The sequence below is a fragment of the Podarcis vaucheri genome (assembly GCF_965113315.1).
Source record: "Podarcis vaucheri genome assembly, chromosome: 1".
Classification (NCBI taxonomy): Eukaryota; Metazoa; Chordata; class Lepidosauria; order Squamata; family Lacertidae; genus Podarcis; species Podarcis vaucheri.
Genome location: NC_138759.1, coordinates 74,450,935 through 74,472,631, shown reverse-complemented (window position 1 = coordinate 74,472,631; position 21,697 = coordinate 74,450,935). Strand labels below are relative to the sequence as shown.

Below are 21,697 nucleotides of genomic sequence, written 5' to 3'. Positions count from 1 at the left end.
GGGGTCACTTTACCTTCCTGCCAAGTAGAGATGGCTTGTAAGTCGCTTCACCAGTCGGCCAAAGGGCTACAAATGTCTTCTAGAGCAGATACTGAGAACCTGACAAGAGGCAGAGGCAGTCAGTCAGCACAAGGCTGGATTGGGCAAAGACATCCAGACAAGGCAATGACTAGTGCTGACTGGACCAGCCTGGATTACTCTAGGCCCTATAAAGTTGTGCAGGCCCAGTGGTAACCAGATGGAACAAATTGGCCAAACTGGTCAACAGGGGTTAAGATACTGTTAAGATACAGAGTTGTGGTTGCAACACTCTGTAATACTTCTGCTATCAGTCTAGATGATGGGAAGAAGAGGCATAAGATGGGGTATTATTTCCAAGATTTTAGCTGTCACACATTTGTTTGTTGTATGGATACACCAGCATATCACTGGTTCAGAAAAATGGGTGGATAGTGAAGGATCTTGCTTAAGAACTGCTGTATGAGTATAAACCACTGTTAAGCAAATGATGCTGTAACAGGATTTGTTTATTTGGGTTTTAGTCAAAATATGAAAAAGACAAGGAGAAAATAAGGTGATTTATGAAAGGAGACTAAGACACATCTTTAAAATATGTATGGAAGTGGGAACTAATGTAGGAAAGGTAGTTAATATTGTGTTTAGATGTTAAGGGAAAACTATACATCACAGGCTAATTAATGCAATAGTCCCCCTATGACTTCGTTTTTAGAAAAAAGTGAAGCAGCTTTGAAAGGAAGGCGTTTGGCAGAAGCAGGTGCTTCACAATAATGGTGGAATAGTGTGATGTGATAGTGTGATTACCTGACCTCCCAGCAGTTGAGTCTCTGCTGCTAACAGGGAGAGAGAAGTGTATGAGCAAGGAGACAGGAATGTCAGTGCAGTGCAAATGAACCAGAAGAAGTGCTAGATTGGCTCTGTCAGTGCATTTGCAATGTGCTGTCCTTCCCACCATCTTGCCTTGTCCCCTCCCTCCAGGTAAGTAGGAGTGACTCTGCTGTCAGAAGGTCAGTTGTCACCGCATCATCTTTCACAGGTGCTTCACCTTTCCCCGACTCCAAATCAGTCCTCTGGAGTTATTACACTGATTAATTTCTAATTTTTTACCCATAGCTATCCATCATTTTCCCAATGCATAATTCGGTTATTAAGAACTATTTTAAGATGATTATTTTTTTAAAAAAAAATCACTTAAATGCCGGTATATGCATTTAAATACTGAAATAGGGAAAAAAACAAAACAGCAATTCAGAACCAGAATAGTATAGTTGCATTTATAACATGAGATTTTATTTTTTTAAAGTTTCTACTCACCATGTATGGCAGGAAGAAATTACTTTATCCCCAGGAAAGTACTCTTTGCCTTTCCAAGAACATGGGCATTCATCTGACTTGAAGCATGCATCACCATGTTTAACAAGGCTATAAAAAACATCAAATAGAAACGCATTGTCAATTATATTTTTAGATTTATGTAAATTTGAAGAAACAGTTTGCATACATATATTCCTGGTTGATACTGAATAATTCAACTGAGCATGGGTGGGGGCATATACATGTGAAACAGAGCATTGATGCCATAGTCACGATCAGACAGGTACCCATGATGTAAGCATTGCTATTACTTTTGCCCTAGTTTTGACACTTGAGGTGTTTAAGAACATGCCTTATTTCTCTGACTGTAAGCCATTTTAACCTATTTTTAATATTGTGTTTTAATGCTGTTACTTGCCCTGAAACCTTAGGATGAAGGGTGGAAAATAATAACTATTACGATTAACAGCTAAAGTGTTTTAAAATATGCTCTTCCTCACCAAGATTTATCATTTCAATTATTCTTTTTCAAAACATTTATTAAACACTGCATTTTGTTGCTGGTTTAACCATCACAGTCACCTAAGCTTTTCTGCGATAAAAAAAGAATTTAACAAATTTGCAGTAATAATTCCCCCTCCCTCGTCTAGCATCTTCTACAGTCATCTAGAAAAGTCCCCTAGACTAGAAAAAAAGTTAGCCAGCGAACATTTCAAGTATTGGTACTGGATAATCAGTGCCAGGATAACAAATACATCTTTTTACAAAGTCTTTGGCATGATGACTGTTTTGGTCAATGTCTAGACATAAATGCAACCTAAGATTTCACAGGAACACTTTTATAAAAAGATGAATCACTCTTTTGTAAACTGTGGAGCAATAATAGCCAAAGCTTTCCTGAGTGTGTTTGCTTTCTCTAATTTTACAAGTTACCTAGAAAATGTTTACCGAGAAGGCAGTAGCCTTTTCCGAAAAACAACGTTTATATTAAACTTTAAAACTATAATTTTATTTAAAGCCTGTTGGGAGTTGCTGTACCATTTCAAGTTCTGTGTCACTGTCTTGGATGGATAGTGAACTACAAAGCTGAAAATTCCCACTGGTTTAAGCTACCAACTAAGTAGGCCACATTTAGAGACAAAGAGCATCACTTTGACAAGGTGAGACCAAAGTGCAAGTTTCATGTCTGTAATATTACCCTGCATAAAACAAGTGTTAACAGCTTTCTCTCTTGGAAAGCCAAGCAGCCAGATTGATTACAATGATCTAAGAACTCAAAAAAATAAAACAAAATGCCATTTTGACATTTTGGCAGGTGGTCTCCACACCTCAAAATGAATATTGTATAGCTGGAAAAGGTTCAGAAAAGGGCAACCAAAATGATCACTGAGCTGGAACAATTCCCTTATGAGGGAAAATTACAACATATGGGACATTTTAGTTCAAAAAGTAAGCAAGCGGGGTGGGGGAGGGACATAATATAGGAATATGCTTAATGTGTAGAAAGCACACAGACATAACTTTTTTCTTTCTCTTCATAATGCTAGAACCTTGGCCCAGCTACTGAAGCTGCATGCTGGAAAACTGTAGCTAGACAAAGAGATGCCTCTTCACACAGTGCATATAATTAGACTATTAAATTCACTACTATAAGATGTAGTAATGGTCACCAGCTTCAATGACTTTAAAAGGATTTTAGAGAAATTCATGGAGGATATCAATGGCTTCTGTGTGCTACCTCCAGTATCAGAGGTGGTATGTCTCTGAATACCAATTGCTTGAAAGCACAAGTATGGAATGTGCTATTGCTCCCATATCATCCTTGAGGGCTTCCCATGGACATCTGGACAAGATGGGCTTTTGGTCCAATACAGCATGACTTTTAGGCACTTACTATAAATGACTTTATTTCTATTATATGTCAAGGTTCAATACGATGCCTACAGACCAACTGAAATGATGCACCTTTTCATAGACCCTATTACTGAGCTTAGGCATGATTTAATTTCACTGGCATCTCAATCATATGCCATTTATCAGCCCCTACTATTAGCAGCAGTTACCAACCACACACATGAATGCATGCACAGAACAGACACTGAGAGGAACAGCGTTGAAGAAAAACATCTCACCTACACTCATCACCAAGGGCCACTTTAGATATTATGAAGAAGCAATGACAGAGGAAGCGTGTATGATTCTTCCACACATTTCCCTTTAGGAGATAGTCACATTACCCCTCATTAAAATTTAGCACTTTTAAAGTAAAAACTTAATATTGCCAACTTGGTAAAATGAGACTTTCACATTATTTTTAGTTGATCATAGATCCATCTTATGCCAGCTCATCACTTAACAGGAGAAGGCAAGCCTGGATGTTGTTAAAGGCAAGTCATGATAGATTTATAGTAAATTCTGTTTATTACTATGATCAGCTAAGCTCTAAGCCTCTACACACCTCCCTATCAGTAAGCCTTACGCAGTGGAGATTACTTCCACGCAAATAGGCATAGGCTTGCACTGCAAGTATCAATAAATTCTATGGAAAGGCTATTATAGAAAGAATGATTTAGCAGCTGGGAGGATGCACACTTAAAATGAAGGTTATTGTCAAGCTTTTGAACTAAATATGTAAAATACCCTTCCTTCAACCCTGCATCAGTTTTAAAAGACAAGACAACAGTCCATTTGAATTTATAAAATACACTGCAGATATGCAGACTGTTCATTTTACCGCAAGGACAACAGAAGAGTACTGCTGTCACAAAAGGTTGTTAAAAGAAATTACATTCTGTCTGTGTTATTACATTCTGTCTATGTTAACTTCATTAACTGCACAATCCTAATCATGTCTATTTAGAAATAAGGTCTACTGAATTCAATAGGACTTATTCCCAATTAAGTGGGGTTAGGCTTGCATAATTCTCTCTGGCTATTGATAAGAAACATTCTTGGGCTCCATTAAAATCATTATTTTCTTGTATAAATTAGAAAGTGATGATTTTTCTTTTCTTTTTTTTTAAACAAACCTTTCAGGAATTCATTTAAGCTTCTTATAAGTTATTTGATCTGGTATGCCACCTGTTTTACAATGAGAAATATTTTTTTCTTTTGAGATGAGAAAAAAGCAAGCAGAATATTCCGAGAACCTTATTTTCATTATTCCTGCAACATTATTCTTGCAAAAATACCATGGAGAGTGCCAAAGTTCAGAACTGGAGGAGGGAGGTCCATAATTGTGAACCTAGGTGCATTCAGCTTCTTTTGAGCTGAACACAAGCTCTACAGGAGATTTCCCCAGTGCCATCACTTCCCATCACTGCAAATGCCTCTTTTCATTCCCTCTTTTAACTGACAATATCTTCATTACACTATGGCTGGCATCTGGAACGGCAGTCATCCAAGTACCAAGGATCCTGGAAATGTAATTTCTCAGGACATCTGACAGACAATTTTAAGAACTTAGTAAGGCACCCTGGAAATTTTGATTGATCTGTTAGATTTGTTACCTGCTCTTCATCCAAAGACCCTGACAGGTTATATAAAAAGATGAAATGCATGCATTCATAGTAAAAGCAGCAGAGGTGGCGGCATTAGTAAATATCTCACCCTATCCCTCCCAATACCTGGATAAAAAGGCGCATCTTGACCTGCTGGCAAAAGCTGTATAGTGACACTATAATACATAGCTCAGATGGAAGACACACACACACACACACTTCCAGTTGCTCCATCTGCACAAGCATTTCAGCTTGCCAAATGGAACAACCCCCATTCTTCTCCCCCTGAAAGCCAATTTGGGAGGCGGACACACATGAGGGAAGGGGAAACCCCACTGCACAAGTGGAAGTCCTTGAGCGGAGCTGCTGCTGACAAGGTTGGTTATGTGAATCCCACCCAAATTCTTCATACAGAGATACTGCTTTTAATAAAACAGACCCTCTGTGGAAAAGATACCCAATCTGGATGTCTCTATACCAGCCTTAACCAAACTGGTGCCCTCCAAACCTAAACCATGATGCCTTCTTAATAAAGATGTGCAACTGTTTCCATAGTTAAAACAGTTCCTGTTTGGGAGGAACTGTTGGGAGTTGTAGTCCCAAACATCCAGAGGACACCAGATTCATCCCTGAAGATATTGAGTGAGTTCTACAACAGGTACAAACGCCCCATGGAAAAGATAACAAAGCTACACAACTCCACAGGAATAAGAATGGACTGAAGGTTGTTTGATCAATGGAGGCTTTTTAACACTGCTTCGTTGCATGATGCTTGCTTTTTGATGTCCAGCATATGACAAGATGGGAGGAAGGTGAAGCATCCCCTTGCCTCTGCTGCCAAAATAACTTGAGCTAGCCATAGTCATCAAATGTCTTTGACTTCTTAAAAGGCAGAAGGCCATACTACCAAATGTACACTAGGTGCTGAAATGGCCATAGGTTTTATACTAGTAGGATAAAATTGAACTTGTGTTTGTCTTTACTTACCCCTGAGGACACATGCATCCTGAAAAACAAGGAAGATGTGCTGATATAGTGAGGTTTAGCAGTTGGTTTTCACATGTTCTCTCCCTGCCAAGCTCCATAGTTTGTGGGTTACTGCAGTTTACATAGATCTGGTCATCTGGACAGTCATGAACTACAACAATAGAAGACACACATACATCATATTTAGTTTGCTCTTTACCATAAAACCCAAAGCACCCTCTTTAAAGCTAAAGCCTAGCCAGATTCCTCCATTTTGTATTTATACATTTGGTCTTCAGCCCTACACATCTAATTCTTTAGAGAGTTTTTGTCCCTCTCTCATCACACCAAGAACTCCAGGCCATCTGATGAAACTGACTGGAGGAGAATCATGACTCACAATGGACAACTGAAACTACTTCCTCACACATTTCATCATTAATTTATGGGATTTGCTGTTATGGGTTGTGGTCGTGGGCAGGCCAGTAGTTCATATGATTTTAAAAGAGGTTTAGACAAATACATGGAGGAGAAATCTATCAGGGACTACTAATCCTAACTGCTGTGTAGAACCTCAAGGTTTAGAGTCAGTATACCTCTGACTACCAGTTACTGGGGAACAAACCAAAACAGCACACTAAAAATGAGCAAGATAATTCTTGTTGTTCGACAGTGGAATTTGCTGCCAAGGAGTGTGGTGGAGTCTCCTTCTTTGGAGGTCTTTAAGCAGAGGCTTGACAACCATATGTCAGGAGTCCTCTGATGGTGTTTCCTGCTTGGCAGGGGGTTGGACTCGTTGGCCCTTGTGGTCTATTCCAACTCTATGATTCTATAATCCAAACCACAGTCGAGAAGTGGCAAGTCATGACAGAGAGGCTGAGCCAATAGCCTGCATCCACAGTCCCATCACTCACAGGAAAGAAAGCAAAGGTAGACAAAGCGCTGTGCCAGCCTGAATAGCACTGAGCTCAGCTTGAGATCCATTGGGTCCCGGTCTGACTCAGGCCTCCCCTTAGAAATTTCCTGCCCATGTTTGATGGGTATAACAGGGAGCTCTAACTTTGGCACGGCTAGGACTCTACGAGGGAACTCTGGGTTAAATAACATCTTTATGTTACATACCAATGTTGTTTTCCTCACAGTTCATCATTCCATCTCTGCAGTGGCTGAAACAAAAATGCAAGGAGTCAGGACCATCAGAATCTTTTTGTATAAACTTTTGGAATCTGGTCAGAGTTCTTCAAAGAAAAGAATGGTGGCAGTACTGTACATACATGCTGTTTTCCCTCTGATTTCCCTTTTAAGAAACTCTTGCACCAGATTTCCCAGGATTCTTTGGGGGAGGCTATGTGCTTTAAACTGAGTATTAAAAGGTAAAGGGAACCCCTGACCATTAGGTCCAGTTGTGGCCGACTCTGGGGTTGCGGCGCTCATCTCGCTTTAGTGGCCGAGGGAGCCGGCATACAGCTTCCGGGTCATGTGGCCAGCATGACTAAGCCGCTTCTGGTGAACCAGAGCAGCACACGGAATTGATTATTAAAGGTGCTTTAAATCTATGGTGTGGATATGACCCAAGTCACAAATCAAATTAATATTTCAGACCTCAATACATACAGTATTGAGCAGGTGAAAAAAGATGGGGCCACAAGGGAAGCCATCTTAAAAATTCATTCTTAGCCCTCCGGAAGCATAGCTAGTGAAGGCCCATACAGACTGTGAGACAGGCCAGCTGCAGGAGCAGAAGGGAAGAATGCAGTGGAAAGGGACAGCGCCATCTTTTAAAGCAACACCAATGCTCTCTCCCTGTGGCTGATCTCTGTTCCAAAGTCAGAAGGGATGGGGCAAACCCAGTGTCTGCTAAACACAGCAGCATAAAATTCTGCCAGGTGGTATGCGTGGCAAAACCCACAGAACATTAGAAACTGCCCTTTCTGTGGGAATAGCTTACCATTTTCCCAAAGACGTGATTATGTTTTCTCCAGGTGAATAGTCAATACCCTGAAAATAGCAGGGACATTCATTTCTATAAAGGGGGAAAAAATAGAAAATTTGTTTCCATGGAAACAACACAGACTCCCCCTGTTATAAAGATGCATTCATTTTATAAATAGTTATTAACATATTAACAAGTATTCTTGTCAAACACTGTATATTGGAATGCATTCCTATCCCTGTACTATCCACAGCCAATAATAAATAACAAATGGCAGAGCCTATGGACAAGCATTTATGTTTCCCCTTCAGCAGTAATACATGCTGGTCACAAAATATATTTTCTAAGGAAAACAAAATGAATAGGGCTGTGACAATCAGAAACCTCAATAAATTACCTCACATATTCTCAAGATAATGGAACTGCAGGATGGTGCAAATTTGGTAATCTTCAGTAAACTCTGAACACTAAAAAATTCATATGGAAACATGGCACTACAGGCTCTTTGGAGCATGAGATAAAAATGAACTTAATCTGCTCACCCATTCCCAGGGGATGGTCCAGAAATGCTTAGCTCTATCACAGAATTGTGTGTGGGTTCCTATATATACATATCTTGCTCAGCACTATTGCCTGTTTCTTCACTTGGTAAACGTGAAGCAAAAGCAGTCTTGGAGGAGCCATTCTAGTACACTCTCTCATACTTTGAGGCAAAACTGACAGAAAAGTTTGGCCACCCCAAGTTTACAACCATCTCATATAAGCATCAACAAACCCTACTATTCCCACTGCTGGCTAAATGCAGCATGTCCCGTCCCCCCACTGCCGCCGCCTCTTTAGCTCTGCAGTTCATTTCATGTCTGAAAGTTAAACCAATTTCTCAGCTGGTCCCTTAAATCTGAAAATATACTTTTACAAAGTGGTTGGTGTCAGCACTACAAATTATACCTACTGTTGCACACATCTGTCAGTTTTGATGTTCAGATACATTCCAAGAGGACAGGTGCAGCCTTCAACACAATCATCACTGCACGTCTCTGGCACAGAGAAAGCTTGGCAGGATCTGCCACAAGTAGATACACAGGTACTGTACTCCTTTGTATCTTCACATGAAAGAGCTAAGCAAATGAAACAGACTTCTCATATTACAAGCCAAACGCATAAAAGGCAATCCACTCTCAAAGGCCTGTAACACATTTCATCCCACACACTGGGATGGCTTCTTGCATGCTTACTTGGAAATAAGTCTCATTATGTTCAGGGGACTCACTCTCTGGAAAATGTGCACAGAACTACAACCTAAACCCAAGTTTAGTTAGCCCCAAATCATATCCCCGTGTATTGCTGGCTGTGAATATGTTTACACTTTTACTACACAAATAAAATTATTTATTTATTTATTATACAACATTTAGTGTAGGCCTGATTTTCCCCCCCACTAAGACCCCCTTAGGTTACTTTACACAGCCACCAAGTACTGTAAACTAGACTTGCAAATCACACTGGATCCCACTTACATGACTAACTATAACTGTGTCATTTAAACAAGAAAAATAAAAAAATAAACGGGGGAAAGTGAGCTTAGTTTGGAGGAGGGAACCAAACAGAAATTTTCCTTAATATATTTAAATAGGAATGGCTTGGACCAAAGGTACTCTTCCACTATTAGTGGAACAAATCATCCACAAATGGAAGGGCTGTTTCCACCCTAGCATGACAAAATCACCCCAAATATAGAGAAGTTCTTCCATTTGTGCAAGACTTGTACAGCATCTTTTCTGAGATATTTTTATAGCATACTATAATTTATATACTAGACTGTATGACCCTATCCCTGGTTCTGCTATGCACCATATCTATGTGTTTTTACCTAGCTTGAATATGTCACTTAGCTGTGATCATGCTCCTTTCTTGCCTGGATGAGACAAGTTGTTGAGGAGGGTGTAGAAAAAACTGGTTTTTGCATGGCTGGAAAGTAGCATACTGTAAAACAGTAAGAGTCATATTCATTGCTCTACCCATTTTTGCCTGTGGACCTGCATGTGTGCCCCAGAATATTGTTCACAGGAGAATGCAGTGCTTGGTTCCCAACCCAGCTTCACAGTTTGGGCTTTCTTCATTACCATGTTTCTCATCTAGTCATGTACCACTTTGATCTACTGTAGCGCACGGTTATTTCAATCTAACCATGTGCATTCAATTTGGATATCCAGCAAATGATTTATCCAATTTAGATTAGTCTTGAAATGTACACAAGATGTCAGACAACCATTAAATTAATTACATACTGAACAATAACTTACCACATTCTGGGACATAACTCCGAAAGTCTATCACCACTCCATATCTGTGGCACAGATGGGCATAATGGGACAGAGCGGAGCACATGCAGATCTGCCCACATTTACAGGTATCTCTTCTGCACTGTTCAAAATAGGGGAGAGGACTCAGGTAGGAGAAGCATGGGGCAAAGAGTTCTTTTGTAATGATGCCGCAAGCTTCTGTTGCATAAGTGGCTGTTAAAGTAAATGATAATAAAATAACCATGTTAGAGTCTCCAAATTTAATAGCAAAGGCTTTCTTCTGTGGAACAAACATTACTTTTTACAGCTTATCTGATTCAGCCATAGATAAGCCACAGCCAACTGCACAACTCTACAACTGACTACAGTCATTTTTATGGGAATTTTCCAAATAGCAATCACTATTAATATTTCTCTTCAGTCCATCAGATATAAATTTTATTACTATGTTTTCAGTAAATAAGGCTCAGTCAGGGTCATGATATTGATTACATATATTATCGTTGTTTTATATTACTTTTTCTACACAATCCTTGACAATAATAAATCATGAAATGCATTTTTTGTCAGCTGCACAACTGATCGATGAAAACTCAAACGAAATATAACCAGCTGGCTAAAATGACTTAAAACACAGATATGCTTAATTAGGAATAAGAATGCCTTTCCACACTCCCTTCGACACACACACAACATCATGCTCAAAGTGGCTTACAAGAAAGAGAACAGCAATACCTCTCAAAGTCAACAATATCAAAATCAATTTCATAACCAGAGTAATAAAACAACATCATGGTAGCTAATGTACCAACATACACACCAAAAAAATTTCAATACTGTGGGTTATTCAGGATCAGAAATTTAATGGATCACCACTGAGTAAAAGTTAATTGAATATGACCCTATAAAAGCAACAACATTTTGCTGCTGGCAATAGCAGAAACTACAAGGGAGCTTGAAAGTTTCATTTTGGTACTAGAAACATTCCTCCCGTGATGTTGCTCACAATTCCTCTCCTGCAACAGCTTCTTATAATGCTTCCAACCCCATCATCAATATCTGTCTATAATATCGTCACACTTACCTGATTGTAGATGAATATCACATGGATCCACTGGTGAATAATCATGCTCAAGACCACAGGCAGATGAAGTTTTCCAGGAATTTCCAAAAAGCTGTGGCGTACTTTCTGGCACTCCTACTGGAGATCTTTCCCCCATTTAAAAAAATAAATGTCACAAAAATGATATACTTCAAATATCAAGTACAAACAACAGTAATTCAAAATCATGGTGTGGTCTCATTAATTTCAAGAGACTATGTACTGGATTCATTGTGGTTTATTTTATTTTATTTATTTTATTTATATCCTGCCCATCTGACCGGGTTATCCCAGCCACTCTGGGCTGCTTCCAACAAATTAAAACACACTAGGGTAAGTCTTCCTCTTATGCGTTCTATATTTTGTACTCTATAGGAAAATACTTATTAAATTAAAGATTTGTGGATTAAAATCATTTGAAAGGACATTTAAGTGGAGCGTTCTTGCTCCCAAGAATCAGACCCTTGAAAGTAACAAGATATATTATTACAAGATATATTATTATTCTGGGTTGAATTTCTTCAACATTATTATTATTTAATTAATACTAGGTTTGATAATCAAATTTTATATTTTATTCTTCTAATAAAAAGCTACTATGTTTTTCTATACTGTTTGGGGGTGGAAATCAATACTCATGAAGACAGATGTATTTTTTTAAAAGGTTAAGGATACATACAAAAAATCATCTTGCATATTTCCGTTGAAGGTCCCACAAAGTCCTATGGTATCATCTTTCCATTGAGCATCAGCTTTGAGATAGAGCCTCAAACCCTTCCAGTCATACAGTATTTGTAATCCAATATATGACTTTATTTGCAAAAATACAGAGGAAAGTTTCCGTATTTCAAAAGCGTCTAGTAGATAAACATTGCAGAAAAAATGTATTAATAGTAATCTACAATATTATCAAGCGATCAGGAGTTGCTTTTATTCTTCACAATGTGTTTAATGTTAGTTGCAAATTAACCTCCTAATCTCTACTTGAATTTAGCCCAAATAAAATTGTTTTGCGGAGATCAAAATATACTCTATTTTACGCATACCATGAGCCCTCATCATCACCACCTTTTGCAAGCCTACCCAGGTGACAAGTGGTGACAGGAGGTTCTCAAGGAAGTCCAGATACTATGAGCACTTTTCAACACCACAATGTATCCTTGTGGGTAGCAGCAGTGGGGGTGCTGATGAAGGGTTGACTGTTAAACTCTCAATGATGGAACTGACAGCAAGATAAGATCTGGAAAGAATCAAGCTAAACTAATTGCTTTGGATAATTTGTTGTTCATTGAAGCCTCCTAAAAATAATTTGTTGCTCAAGCTGATTCAGGCTGAAGATAGCTTGTCCATCAGTAAAAAGGCTTCCTTTGTGTATATCGATTAGTTCACCTATCTATATCAAGTGTGGGAAACCTTTGGCCTTCCAGATGTGGATGGACTGTAACCCCCATCAGGCCCAGCAAGCATGGCCAATGGCCATGGATGATAGGAGTTTTAGTTCAGCAGCATCTGGAGGACCACATCTGATCTACATGGTGAGATGAAAGGGAGTGAATATACAACTAACATCTGGTTCCAGGGGTACCATGAGATGATGTAGATATTAGAGGAAGGAAACAGAGGGTTAAGTGAAGCTATAGGAGAAGAAATAAAACCAGAATGATTGACATGACGGAATTAGAGCATGATATGTAGACATAATTTAAATCATAGCATTTTCACTGTGGCTAAGTGTTATTTATTTTACTTACCATCAATATAAGGCAGATTTACTTTGTACTGATCATATACCAAAACATCTCCTGAATGGGTCAGAGTCACTTGCCTCTTGGAATCTTGATTGAGAATAAGACTGACTGACTGGATACATGCTCCATCTTGATTCTGGAAATAAATTGAAGAGTAGCATTGTAAAATAAGCTTGGGATTAAGACCTATTTGCCTTTTGGTAGAATTTGACAGGTGTAGAGCAGGAAAGTATCTCCTGGGAAAGTCACTGGTACACAAAAACCAGTGTAATAATTTGCTTGGAGATTTTACATACCACAAAATGCAGTGCTATGAAAATGAGAACACCCAGTAAGATGAAATTTATAATGTAAGAAGATAAGAAGAGGCTGCTGGATCAGGCCAATGGCCATCTAGTCCAGCATCCTGTTCTCACAGTGGCCGCCCAGATCCCATGGGAGACCCGCAGGCAGCTCATGAGCACCAGAACACTCTCCCCTCCTGTGGTTTCCAGTAACTGGTATTCAGAGGCATACTGCTTCCAACTTCTATAGTGGCAAAGCAAGTTTCAAGACTCGGATAGACATGAGCTGAGATATATACCGTAGATAAGGTAGAAATGCCAATATCTGAAAGGTAAAGCACATGCCTTGTACAGTGGAACCTCAGGTTGCAAGTGTGATCCATGAACCCGCAGCGTTCGCAACCCGCAGCGCCGCGTCTGCGCAAGCACACAATGCAATTTGGCGCTTCTGCACATCCGCAAAGCACAATTTAGTGCACATGCGTGAGTGCCAAAACCCGGAAGTAACCCGTTCCAGTACTTCTGGGTTTGGCGCGTCCATAACCCGAAAACGCGCAACCCGCAGTGATTGCAACCTGAGGTATGACTGTACACTAAAGATCCCATGGTTAATTCTTGGCAGCTACTGCTAAAAAATGGCCAGGTAGCAAGTGAGAGAAAGACTTCTGTCTGAGACCCTGTACTGGTCAGACAGTACTGGAACTAGGTGGACCAATTGTCTGGCCTCATACGGCAGCTTCCTATGCCATTTTCAAGATGTCCAATCAAATATAAAAGCAAGCCCTTAAATGTTAAGACCAGTAGATGAATGTGGGAGTATATATTGGCTACATATATTTGTGTGTGCATATGCATATTGTCTCAAATAGGCTCTAAAATCCTGGCAATAATTCTCTGATCCAATGAATTGTTTCTTTCATAACATTGACTCCGCTAACTATCAGCAGCTGCCTTCTCATGAACTGTACCTCACTCATCACCAAACACTTAATAGAAATTCCTATATTAAAATATCCTTCTCATCATAACTAACCACAAAACCTAGTGATACTGTCATTTGAGACTCAGATAAGGCTAAGCTATGCTGATCACTTGACTGATCCTCTTTCAAAAAGTGTTTAAAGCTAAATTTTACATCATTCCAAACTCACTTGCTGCATGATGATTGCTTTTGTCACCAAACCTGAGGCTCTAAGTGACTGTACTCTTTGTGATTCAATGAGTCGAAAACCTGTTCAGGTGTTATCTGGCTGTTGCTGGAGGTGTTTTTCTTTTTCAATATAGTAATCTGCTTTATTGCGATAGAGCTCTAGCATTTTAATGAAAATTTCTCAGTAACTCTACAGAAATTCAAGGCTCAGGAAAAAAATCAAGACACTGAAATAGAGTAATTTATGCTAATGTCTAATATAAAAAAATGCAACATTTCCTTATCTCATAATTTGGTGTTTCTACATAAGACATTTTAAGCAACCATTTTCAAAGATGACAACTAGAAACCAAGCATTCAATATTACAGTTTATTAGATTATTCACAAATCAATGCATCATGGTTGTTGTTAAAAGCACAGTTTAACTGAATCAATCCTTGTGAGTCAACGCCTTGTGCCTTGAGATTTTGTCGCTTCAAGTTTTTGTTAGACTGTATTTCATCAACAACCTAGACAAGAAAATGCTTGCAAAGTGGCTTTGTTGGAAGAAAAAGTGCTTTATTGTATATCCTCACAGAGACACTAACAGGTTATTAAAGTGGTATGTGTACAGCTATGGACTCTGTGCAGGCGTTTAGGAGATTATATGCCATTCTAAAACTGCCTTTCTAAGGCACTCTAGATCTTAACAATGAACAGTGTATCCTTTGTTGGACTTGCCATCTGCAAGACGAGCTGAACGTAGAAAGCATATTATTATTTTACCATATTATTAAAACATTTTACTGAAGTCAGGAGTAGCTAATACAGTGCCCTCCAGGTGGAACCCAACTCTCATCATCCTTGACCATGCTAGGTGTGACTGATGGGAATTGTAGTCCTCCAACATGTGGAGAGCACTACAGCAGCTATCCATGACTTAAGTAGAAAACTATAAACCTTAGAGGAACTAGATAAAAAGTCAGTATTTTCAGAACCTATAAATAGAGATAAAAAGAGCAAATATTTCTTTTTTACATATATATCAGGTGAAATATTCTACACCTCCCTTGGCAAAAGGTTTCAACACTGTACTGTTGACTATTTCTTTACATAACCTCCTGTTACAACACCACAGGCACCATTAGCTGCCCAGAGTGGCTGGGGAAACCCAGTCAGATGGGCCGGGTATAAATTATTTAATTAAATTATTATTATTATTAAAATAAAGTCATAAGAAAGCACATGTGCTATTTGCTATCCACCTTTTGGCACTGGATATTCAGAGACAATTAGCTTTTTAAGTTCTTGAGAAATATCTGCACAGTAATTTCTCACCACACAGATACACATAAACTGAAGGGACCTAACCTAGGACCTTCTACATCCACTGAGCTATGGTCCTTCCCCAAGGAAATTAGAACTGGATCCAAAGGTAACCTTCCATGAATGGGAGGAATCTTTCAGTGAATGAAAAGTTCCTTCCATTCACCAAAGGGAGATTTATAAATTGAAAGTTTAATCTTTTTGATAATGCCAGTTAAGTACCTACACTTCATGCAGCCCAAACATTTGCTCTTACAGTCTTACCTGTCCACAACGAGCATTTTGCAGAGTCACAGCAAATTTTCCGGAGGTGAGGCTTTTTGCCAGAATATATTGGCAAGTGGCTTGAAAAGTATACTTGCGCCCATCAAATGTCATGAAGTGAATATCTCCTGAGACTGAACATTCAGCTAAAAAAAAGGGGGGGGATAAAGTGTTTCAATATGTTACCAAAATATTCTGTGCTGCTAGTAATGTATGATAGTCGCAATAGTGAACAAAAAGCCTGAAGGAATTAGTGATTACAGTTTGCATTCTGGGAGCTGATGATCCTTTTAAGCATTTATATGCTGCTTTCCAGGTGTAAATAAGTAGGAAAGATTGGAAAAATAATCAGACATCAATATTAACACTTGGATCACATGCAATATACCCAGTATAAAATATTTGAATGAAATATCTGAGAACAGACATACCTGGACAGGTAAGGTTTGTGCAAATCCATTTTCCTCCAGCACATGTACTGAAAACAGAAAGAATTATTTGATGTTTTAAGGCTGTTGGCATAGCCCTTATGTGGCAATTGGAAGTAACAGTTGTAGGAATGCAAAGGAAACCTTATAGTGAATGCTTCAACTGATACCAAGTCATGAAACCGTGTGAAGGCAGAAGTAGGGGCAGAGCCCAGCACTCTGATTGAAATTATGCCACAAGTCTCAGAATGCAAGATACACCTGGGGAACACTAAGGAAAATGAATGGGCATTTCGATGTTAATGGAGGTTTGACACAGGTCTTAAAGGTTGCATAATTGCAGACCCATAAAGTGTGTTTAGGTTAAAGTTTTGAATAGACTACATCACAGAATGCTCAGCCACAAACTAAAAAGCTAAGTACCGGTAAATCTCTCAAAGAATTGATGCAAACTTCCTCCCTATGTTGTGAGGTTCAGCAAGCCTATCACAACCAGCTGACTGCAAGTACAGCATCTTCCTCAGCGTCCTGTCAGCACTTATTTAAAAACTCAAGCATAGATTGTATGATAAGGAGAAGAGTCTGGGAATTTGCAGCTTGAAACCTTCACGCACCAAAGGCATGCAAAAGAACTGGTCACCATATTTATTACGCAAAACCATTAAAATTAAGATTATTCCACAAAGCTACAAATGGCGAAAGGAAAGAGAAAGCACCTTTCTATGAAGGTGTATGCTTTATAAAAGTAAGGACTGGTATATATGCTAAGGCTTATATATTGGACATTGTTTAGGGAATTCGTGCTATATTAAAGGGAATAAATATATGGAATGTTACTAACCAGTTGTTGCATTCTTCATGAACCACAGCACCAGTTCTGTAGACAGATCCGTGATAATCACAAGGGCATTCTGATGGCCTTACACATAATTTGTTTTCATAAATAAGTCCTAAAATGAACATTTGACAATAAGAACAAAATTAGAGCCATATGCTTTGAAAAGGATCATTAAAAAAACTGCCTAGTACTTCTAGCTAGAAAATGAAGATGTGATAAATTATAAAATTAAAATCCTTGTGTATGTTTCCTCATTGCATCTTATACTGCAAAGTTTAACGGTATAATAAAAAACAAAAGCAAAACAGAAGGTTAAGATGTATTATGAAACAGTTAAAAGCTGCTTTTGTCATAAAGAAAAAACAACTTGAGTTATAAATAGTTGCAGCCCAATACCAAAAATATTTTCACAGAAGTCCATTTGATTTCCTAACATACTATCAAGTCAATATAGGGCATGCTATCACTTAGCCTCTCAGCCTAAGCCTGTTTTCTAAAATGTCAGAACAAGTTTTGTAAGGCTTACTCCCAGTAAGTCTGTTCCCAATGCTATTTAATATCTATACATAGCCATTGGGTGCTGTCATAAGGAGTTTTGGAGCAAGGCTGGATTACTATAATGAGCTCTATGTGGGGCTGCACTTGGGTCTGGTTTGGAAACTCCAGCTGGTGCAGAATGCTGCAGCCAGATTGCTGAGGGGAGCTTCTGGTCAAGAACATGTGACACCATTGTTAAAACAGCTGCACTGTCTGCCCATCTGCTACTGAGCCAGGTTCAAAATTCTTGCATTGATTTACAAAGCCCTGAACAACTTGGGTCCAGGATACCTCAGGGATCGCCTGAACCCTTATAGTCTAGCTCGTTCATAGAATCTGCTCTGGGGGCTCCTCCAACTCTCCGTAGCAGACTTAGAAAAGGCAGAGAATGTGCATAGGAACAAGAGAAGAGAGGAAAGCTCTATTGCACAAGAGGAAATCCTTGTATTGACAGGAAATGTTAGTTGAATACCACCCATTGCCTCTAGAATGAACCCATCTGGTTTTGTTGACAAATATCTGGAGTGTGACTTAATTACTGTGTCTAGTAGATTGCAGAAAGACCATAAGCTCCTGAAAGGCCACAACTTCTAACAAAATTCCACACCAAAAACTGCATTACCATCTGGACAATAGCATCCATCAACACAGGGCAGTTCACTGTCAACACAGTGAGTTTTTTGCTGACATGAAACTGGGCAGCAGTCAATGCATTCATTGTAGACAAGATGCTCCTCACATTTAATGACTGAAAAACAGAAGAAATGAAGAAATGTTAAATGATTTATGCTTCTCCTTCCTGGGGTGGAAAATTGATGCTACTTTAATTTTAATTTAAGCATCTAGTGAAGTGGTCTCCATGCAAAAGCATATACTGGTTAGTCTTAAAGTCTGAATTTGCATACAATAACCAATTAAGGTTCAATATTTAAAAATGAGAAAACCTGCAGAAAGGGGAATAAACGATATGCAGAATATTTTGCCAGAAAATAGCATTCTAAAACCTTGTCACTGCATACCACATTCCTTAAATTGTGCCCGCCAGTTGTGGAGAGGTTTTCCTGCTTGAGCACAAGTCCTTGCATACTCAGTTGCGATTCGAGACCCCCCAGTTCCCCAAAAAATGAAACAGTGACACGGGATTTTAGTTTAAGTAATTGGGCAAAATTTAGGCCACAACTTTATTGAATACAGAATGTGAATGGTATTGGCTTAGGCATTGACATCATCACGGAGAATCCCTTAAAGGATGAACAACACCAGAGGGAGCACCGCCAGCAGGTCCTGACTGGCGCTCATCCCCGGTGTCCCTGTGGGGCCCTGGTATGGCCCTAGCCCCCTCTGCAGGGGTTTCGGACAAGACCCAGGCAAATCCCTAGATTTCTTTAATGGAATACCCTTGAGCTTGGAGGGGCAGGTGATGGCTCCACCTCCCCTCCCCATGATTGCTGATCCAATGCCTAACAGCCAAACCTTACAAAGTTGTGACGATTGCTATGGTGGTAGCTGAAAACCAAATGGCCCTGCCAATTTGCCAGATGGAAAAATTCCTACCAGGCCCCCATTACAAAACAGGCAACCAACGAAGTCCATAGCAAGGCCAGATGAACCTATATTTAAAAATGAGAAAACCTGCAGAAAGGGGAATAAACGATATGCAGAATATTTTGCCAGAAGACAGCATTCTAAAACCTTGTCATTGCATACCACATTCCTTAAATTGGGCCCGCCAGTTGTGGAGAGGTTTTCCTGCTTGAGCACAAGTCCTTGCATACTCAGTTAATGCTCGACACAAAGTTGCATTATCAGCTCCTGACCTTAACACAAAAAAAATTAAATTGACACAGCCTTATTTTCACTGTTCTAATTAACCACAGTTTAGAACCGGGACAACACATAAAACTGCTGTTAAGCTAAAACAGAAATGGAAGCTGCCAATCCCTTCCTTGCAGCTAAACAAAGAGTAGAGACAGTGACTGCATTTGAGTACAAGTCATGCTGAGTCTCGTTTCCATAGCGCTAAGCCATGGTTTACTGCTAAATTATACCAATGATGAACATTCAAAATACATATAATGTTTAAATCAATAAATATTTGGCTTTAACTCTACTGCCACTCATTCTATTATAACTAGAAGTGGTACCACAAAGACAGTCAAAAACAGTGAGAAGAGAAGCAGGCCCCAAAAAAGAGATGTATTTAATATTTGCAGAAACTTAATGGCCAGAATCCAAAGAACCCCATTTCCACTGCTACCATGGTACCTTATGCACATTAAAAAGCTACTCCTAAAGATACTGCTTGGAATGGCATTCATCAGTATGAAGTGCTGCAACTAGAAGCTGAAAATCAGCACAGTCCCAGCCATACCAAGAAGTGTTTTAAGTGGACCTCTCTGAATCCCAACCACTGACTGCTAATTCGGGACTTCGCAAACCAAGTCACTTACATGCATAGATCATTTGTGCAGCTGGCCATGAAAGGAAATGGGCTCACAAATTCATGGCACTCTTTGAAAGGGCTCCAGAGCAGAATGCTGCAGAATGCATACGTCCTCTGAAAACACACAAAGAATTAGTGTGAAGAAAGAAGCTTTTTAAGAAAATGCTTTTAAAAAAACAAAAATAGTCTAGAAACTAGATCATCTGATAAATATCCAGCCTTTGATTTTGAATCCAAAGTCTGACAGCAATGGTCCTAGAAAGATTGGCAAGGCTGCAAAGATGTAGCTGGGTAGGAGGCTTGCACAAGGGGGATTGGGTTTTTTATTATTTCCATGTCATGCTGCAGGTTCCTATGTCACATCTCACTCTGTACCAGAGAGCCTACCAGGCACCCCCAAACTTGGCCCTCCAGATGCTTTGGGACTACAATTCCCATCATCCCTGACCACTGGTCCTGCTAGCTAGGGACCATGGGAGTTGTAGGCCCAAAACATCTGGAGGGCAGAGTTTGGGGGTGCCTGGCCTAGCCAGTCCTTAAGAGTGGATTTCCAGGGAGGTGCAGGGTGTTATATAGAGAAGGCAGGAATGCCACGATCCATGAATGGAGTACCATTCCATCTACAGGTTTTAGTTGAAGAGGCAGCATTGTGAATTCATATTTCATCTAGCATGTGAATTGTTTATATTTTAGGTTTCAAATGAGGTCTATCAGATTCAACACAGATGTATAATTTGTAATTAAACATACTCATATTACATTTCCATAATACATGCACTATACTATATGTATGTTGACAGATTTTATTTGAATAAACACTAATAATTTTTCCCCCTCCAGGGCCAGTAGCAAACTGGTGGTATTTTTGTTCCTCATCCCTATGCAGGAAATCTAAAGCAGACTTGGTATGGGATACGTTTTCTGATGAAACTGAAATATGGTAGCCAAAATTATGATGAACTTTTTCTTTGTCATTATGGACAGCTGTCTATGGAGACAAAAGCTCTTTCACAGATTTTAATACAAGTGAGGAAGAATTATCTGATTAAATTCTGGCACTAGATAACACAGGAATCCACTGGCTGGCTACAGGCTTTGAATGCTAAAATAGGAAACTCTGAATAATAATATCAAAGAATGAAATAAAAGGAGGAATTAAAAATAACTCAAGCATGATAAGAAATCTACTTAATCTATGAACCTTAAGCACTCCTCTAGGAAATAACATTTTCCACATATTTTGAGGTAGAGAGTAAAATCAGAAATGAACTTGAAAGCAGGAGGCAGATAGAATCTGAAATCATCTTCCATTTATACCCCAGCTAGCTCAATTGCTGTCATGTCAATTTCAGCCAGTATAAAGCCATGTGAGCCATCCAAAAACTATGTTTATTATGTAAGCAATGCATCACAGCTATTTAACTAGGAGGCTCAATCCCATAACGATGGGCAGCGGTTTCTTTTTGCAATTAGGATGTCATTTATGTCATTTTTTTTTAAATAAGAAGTTTCAGAATTCATTCTCATACAAGTTTATGTCTTACATCAGGGGTGTCACCTAGA

General features: G+C 39.2%; 1 protein-coding gene across 1 annotated transcript in view; it reads right to left on the bottom strand.

Moving 5' to 3' along the window:
• Positions 1–21,697, bottom strand: part of OTOG (otogelin) — a 98,393-nt gene that overhangs the window by 62,510 nt on the left and 14,186 nt on the right. The window contains exons 10-24 of the mRNA XM_082192748.1: positions 20,142–20,248; positions 19,399–19,508; positions 18,314–18,439; positions 17,158–17,266; positions 16,320–16,366; positions 15,889–16,034; positions 12,888–13,020; positions 11,816–11,993; positions 11,119–11,243; positions 10,035–10,247; positions 8,684–8,849; positions 7,747–7,821; positions 6,921–6,964; positions 5,820–5,970; positions 1,333–1,440 (exon numbers count right to left, since the gene is read on the bottom strand). Of these exons, the coding sequence (XP_082048874.1) occupies positions 1,333–1,440; positions 5,820–5,970; positions 6,921–6,964; positions 7,747–7,821; positions 8,684–8,849; positions 10,035–10,247; positions 11,119–11,243; positions 11,816–11,993; positions 12,888–13,020; positions 15,889–16,034; positions 16,320–16,366; positions 17,158–17,266; positions 18,314–18,439; positions 19,399–19,508; positions 20,142–20,248 (1,838 nt within the window). The remainder of the gene's footprint in view (positions 1–1,332; positions 1,441–5,819; positions 5,971–6,920; positions 6,965–7,746; positions 7,822–8,683; positions 8,850–10,034; positions 10,248–11,118; positions 11,244–11,815; positions 11,994–12,887; positions 13,021–15,888; positions 16,035–16,319; positions 16,367–17,157; positions 17,267–18,313; positions 18,440–19,398; positions 19,509–20,141; positions 20,249–21,697) is intronic.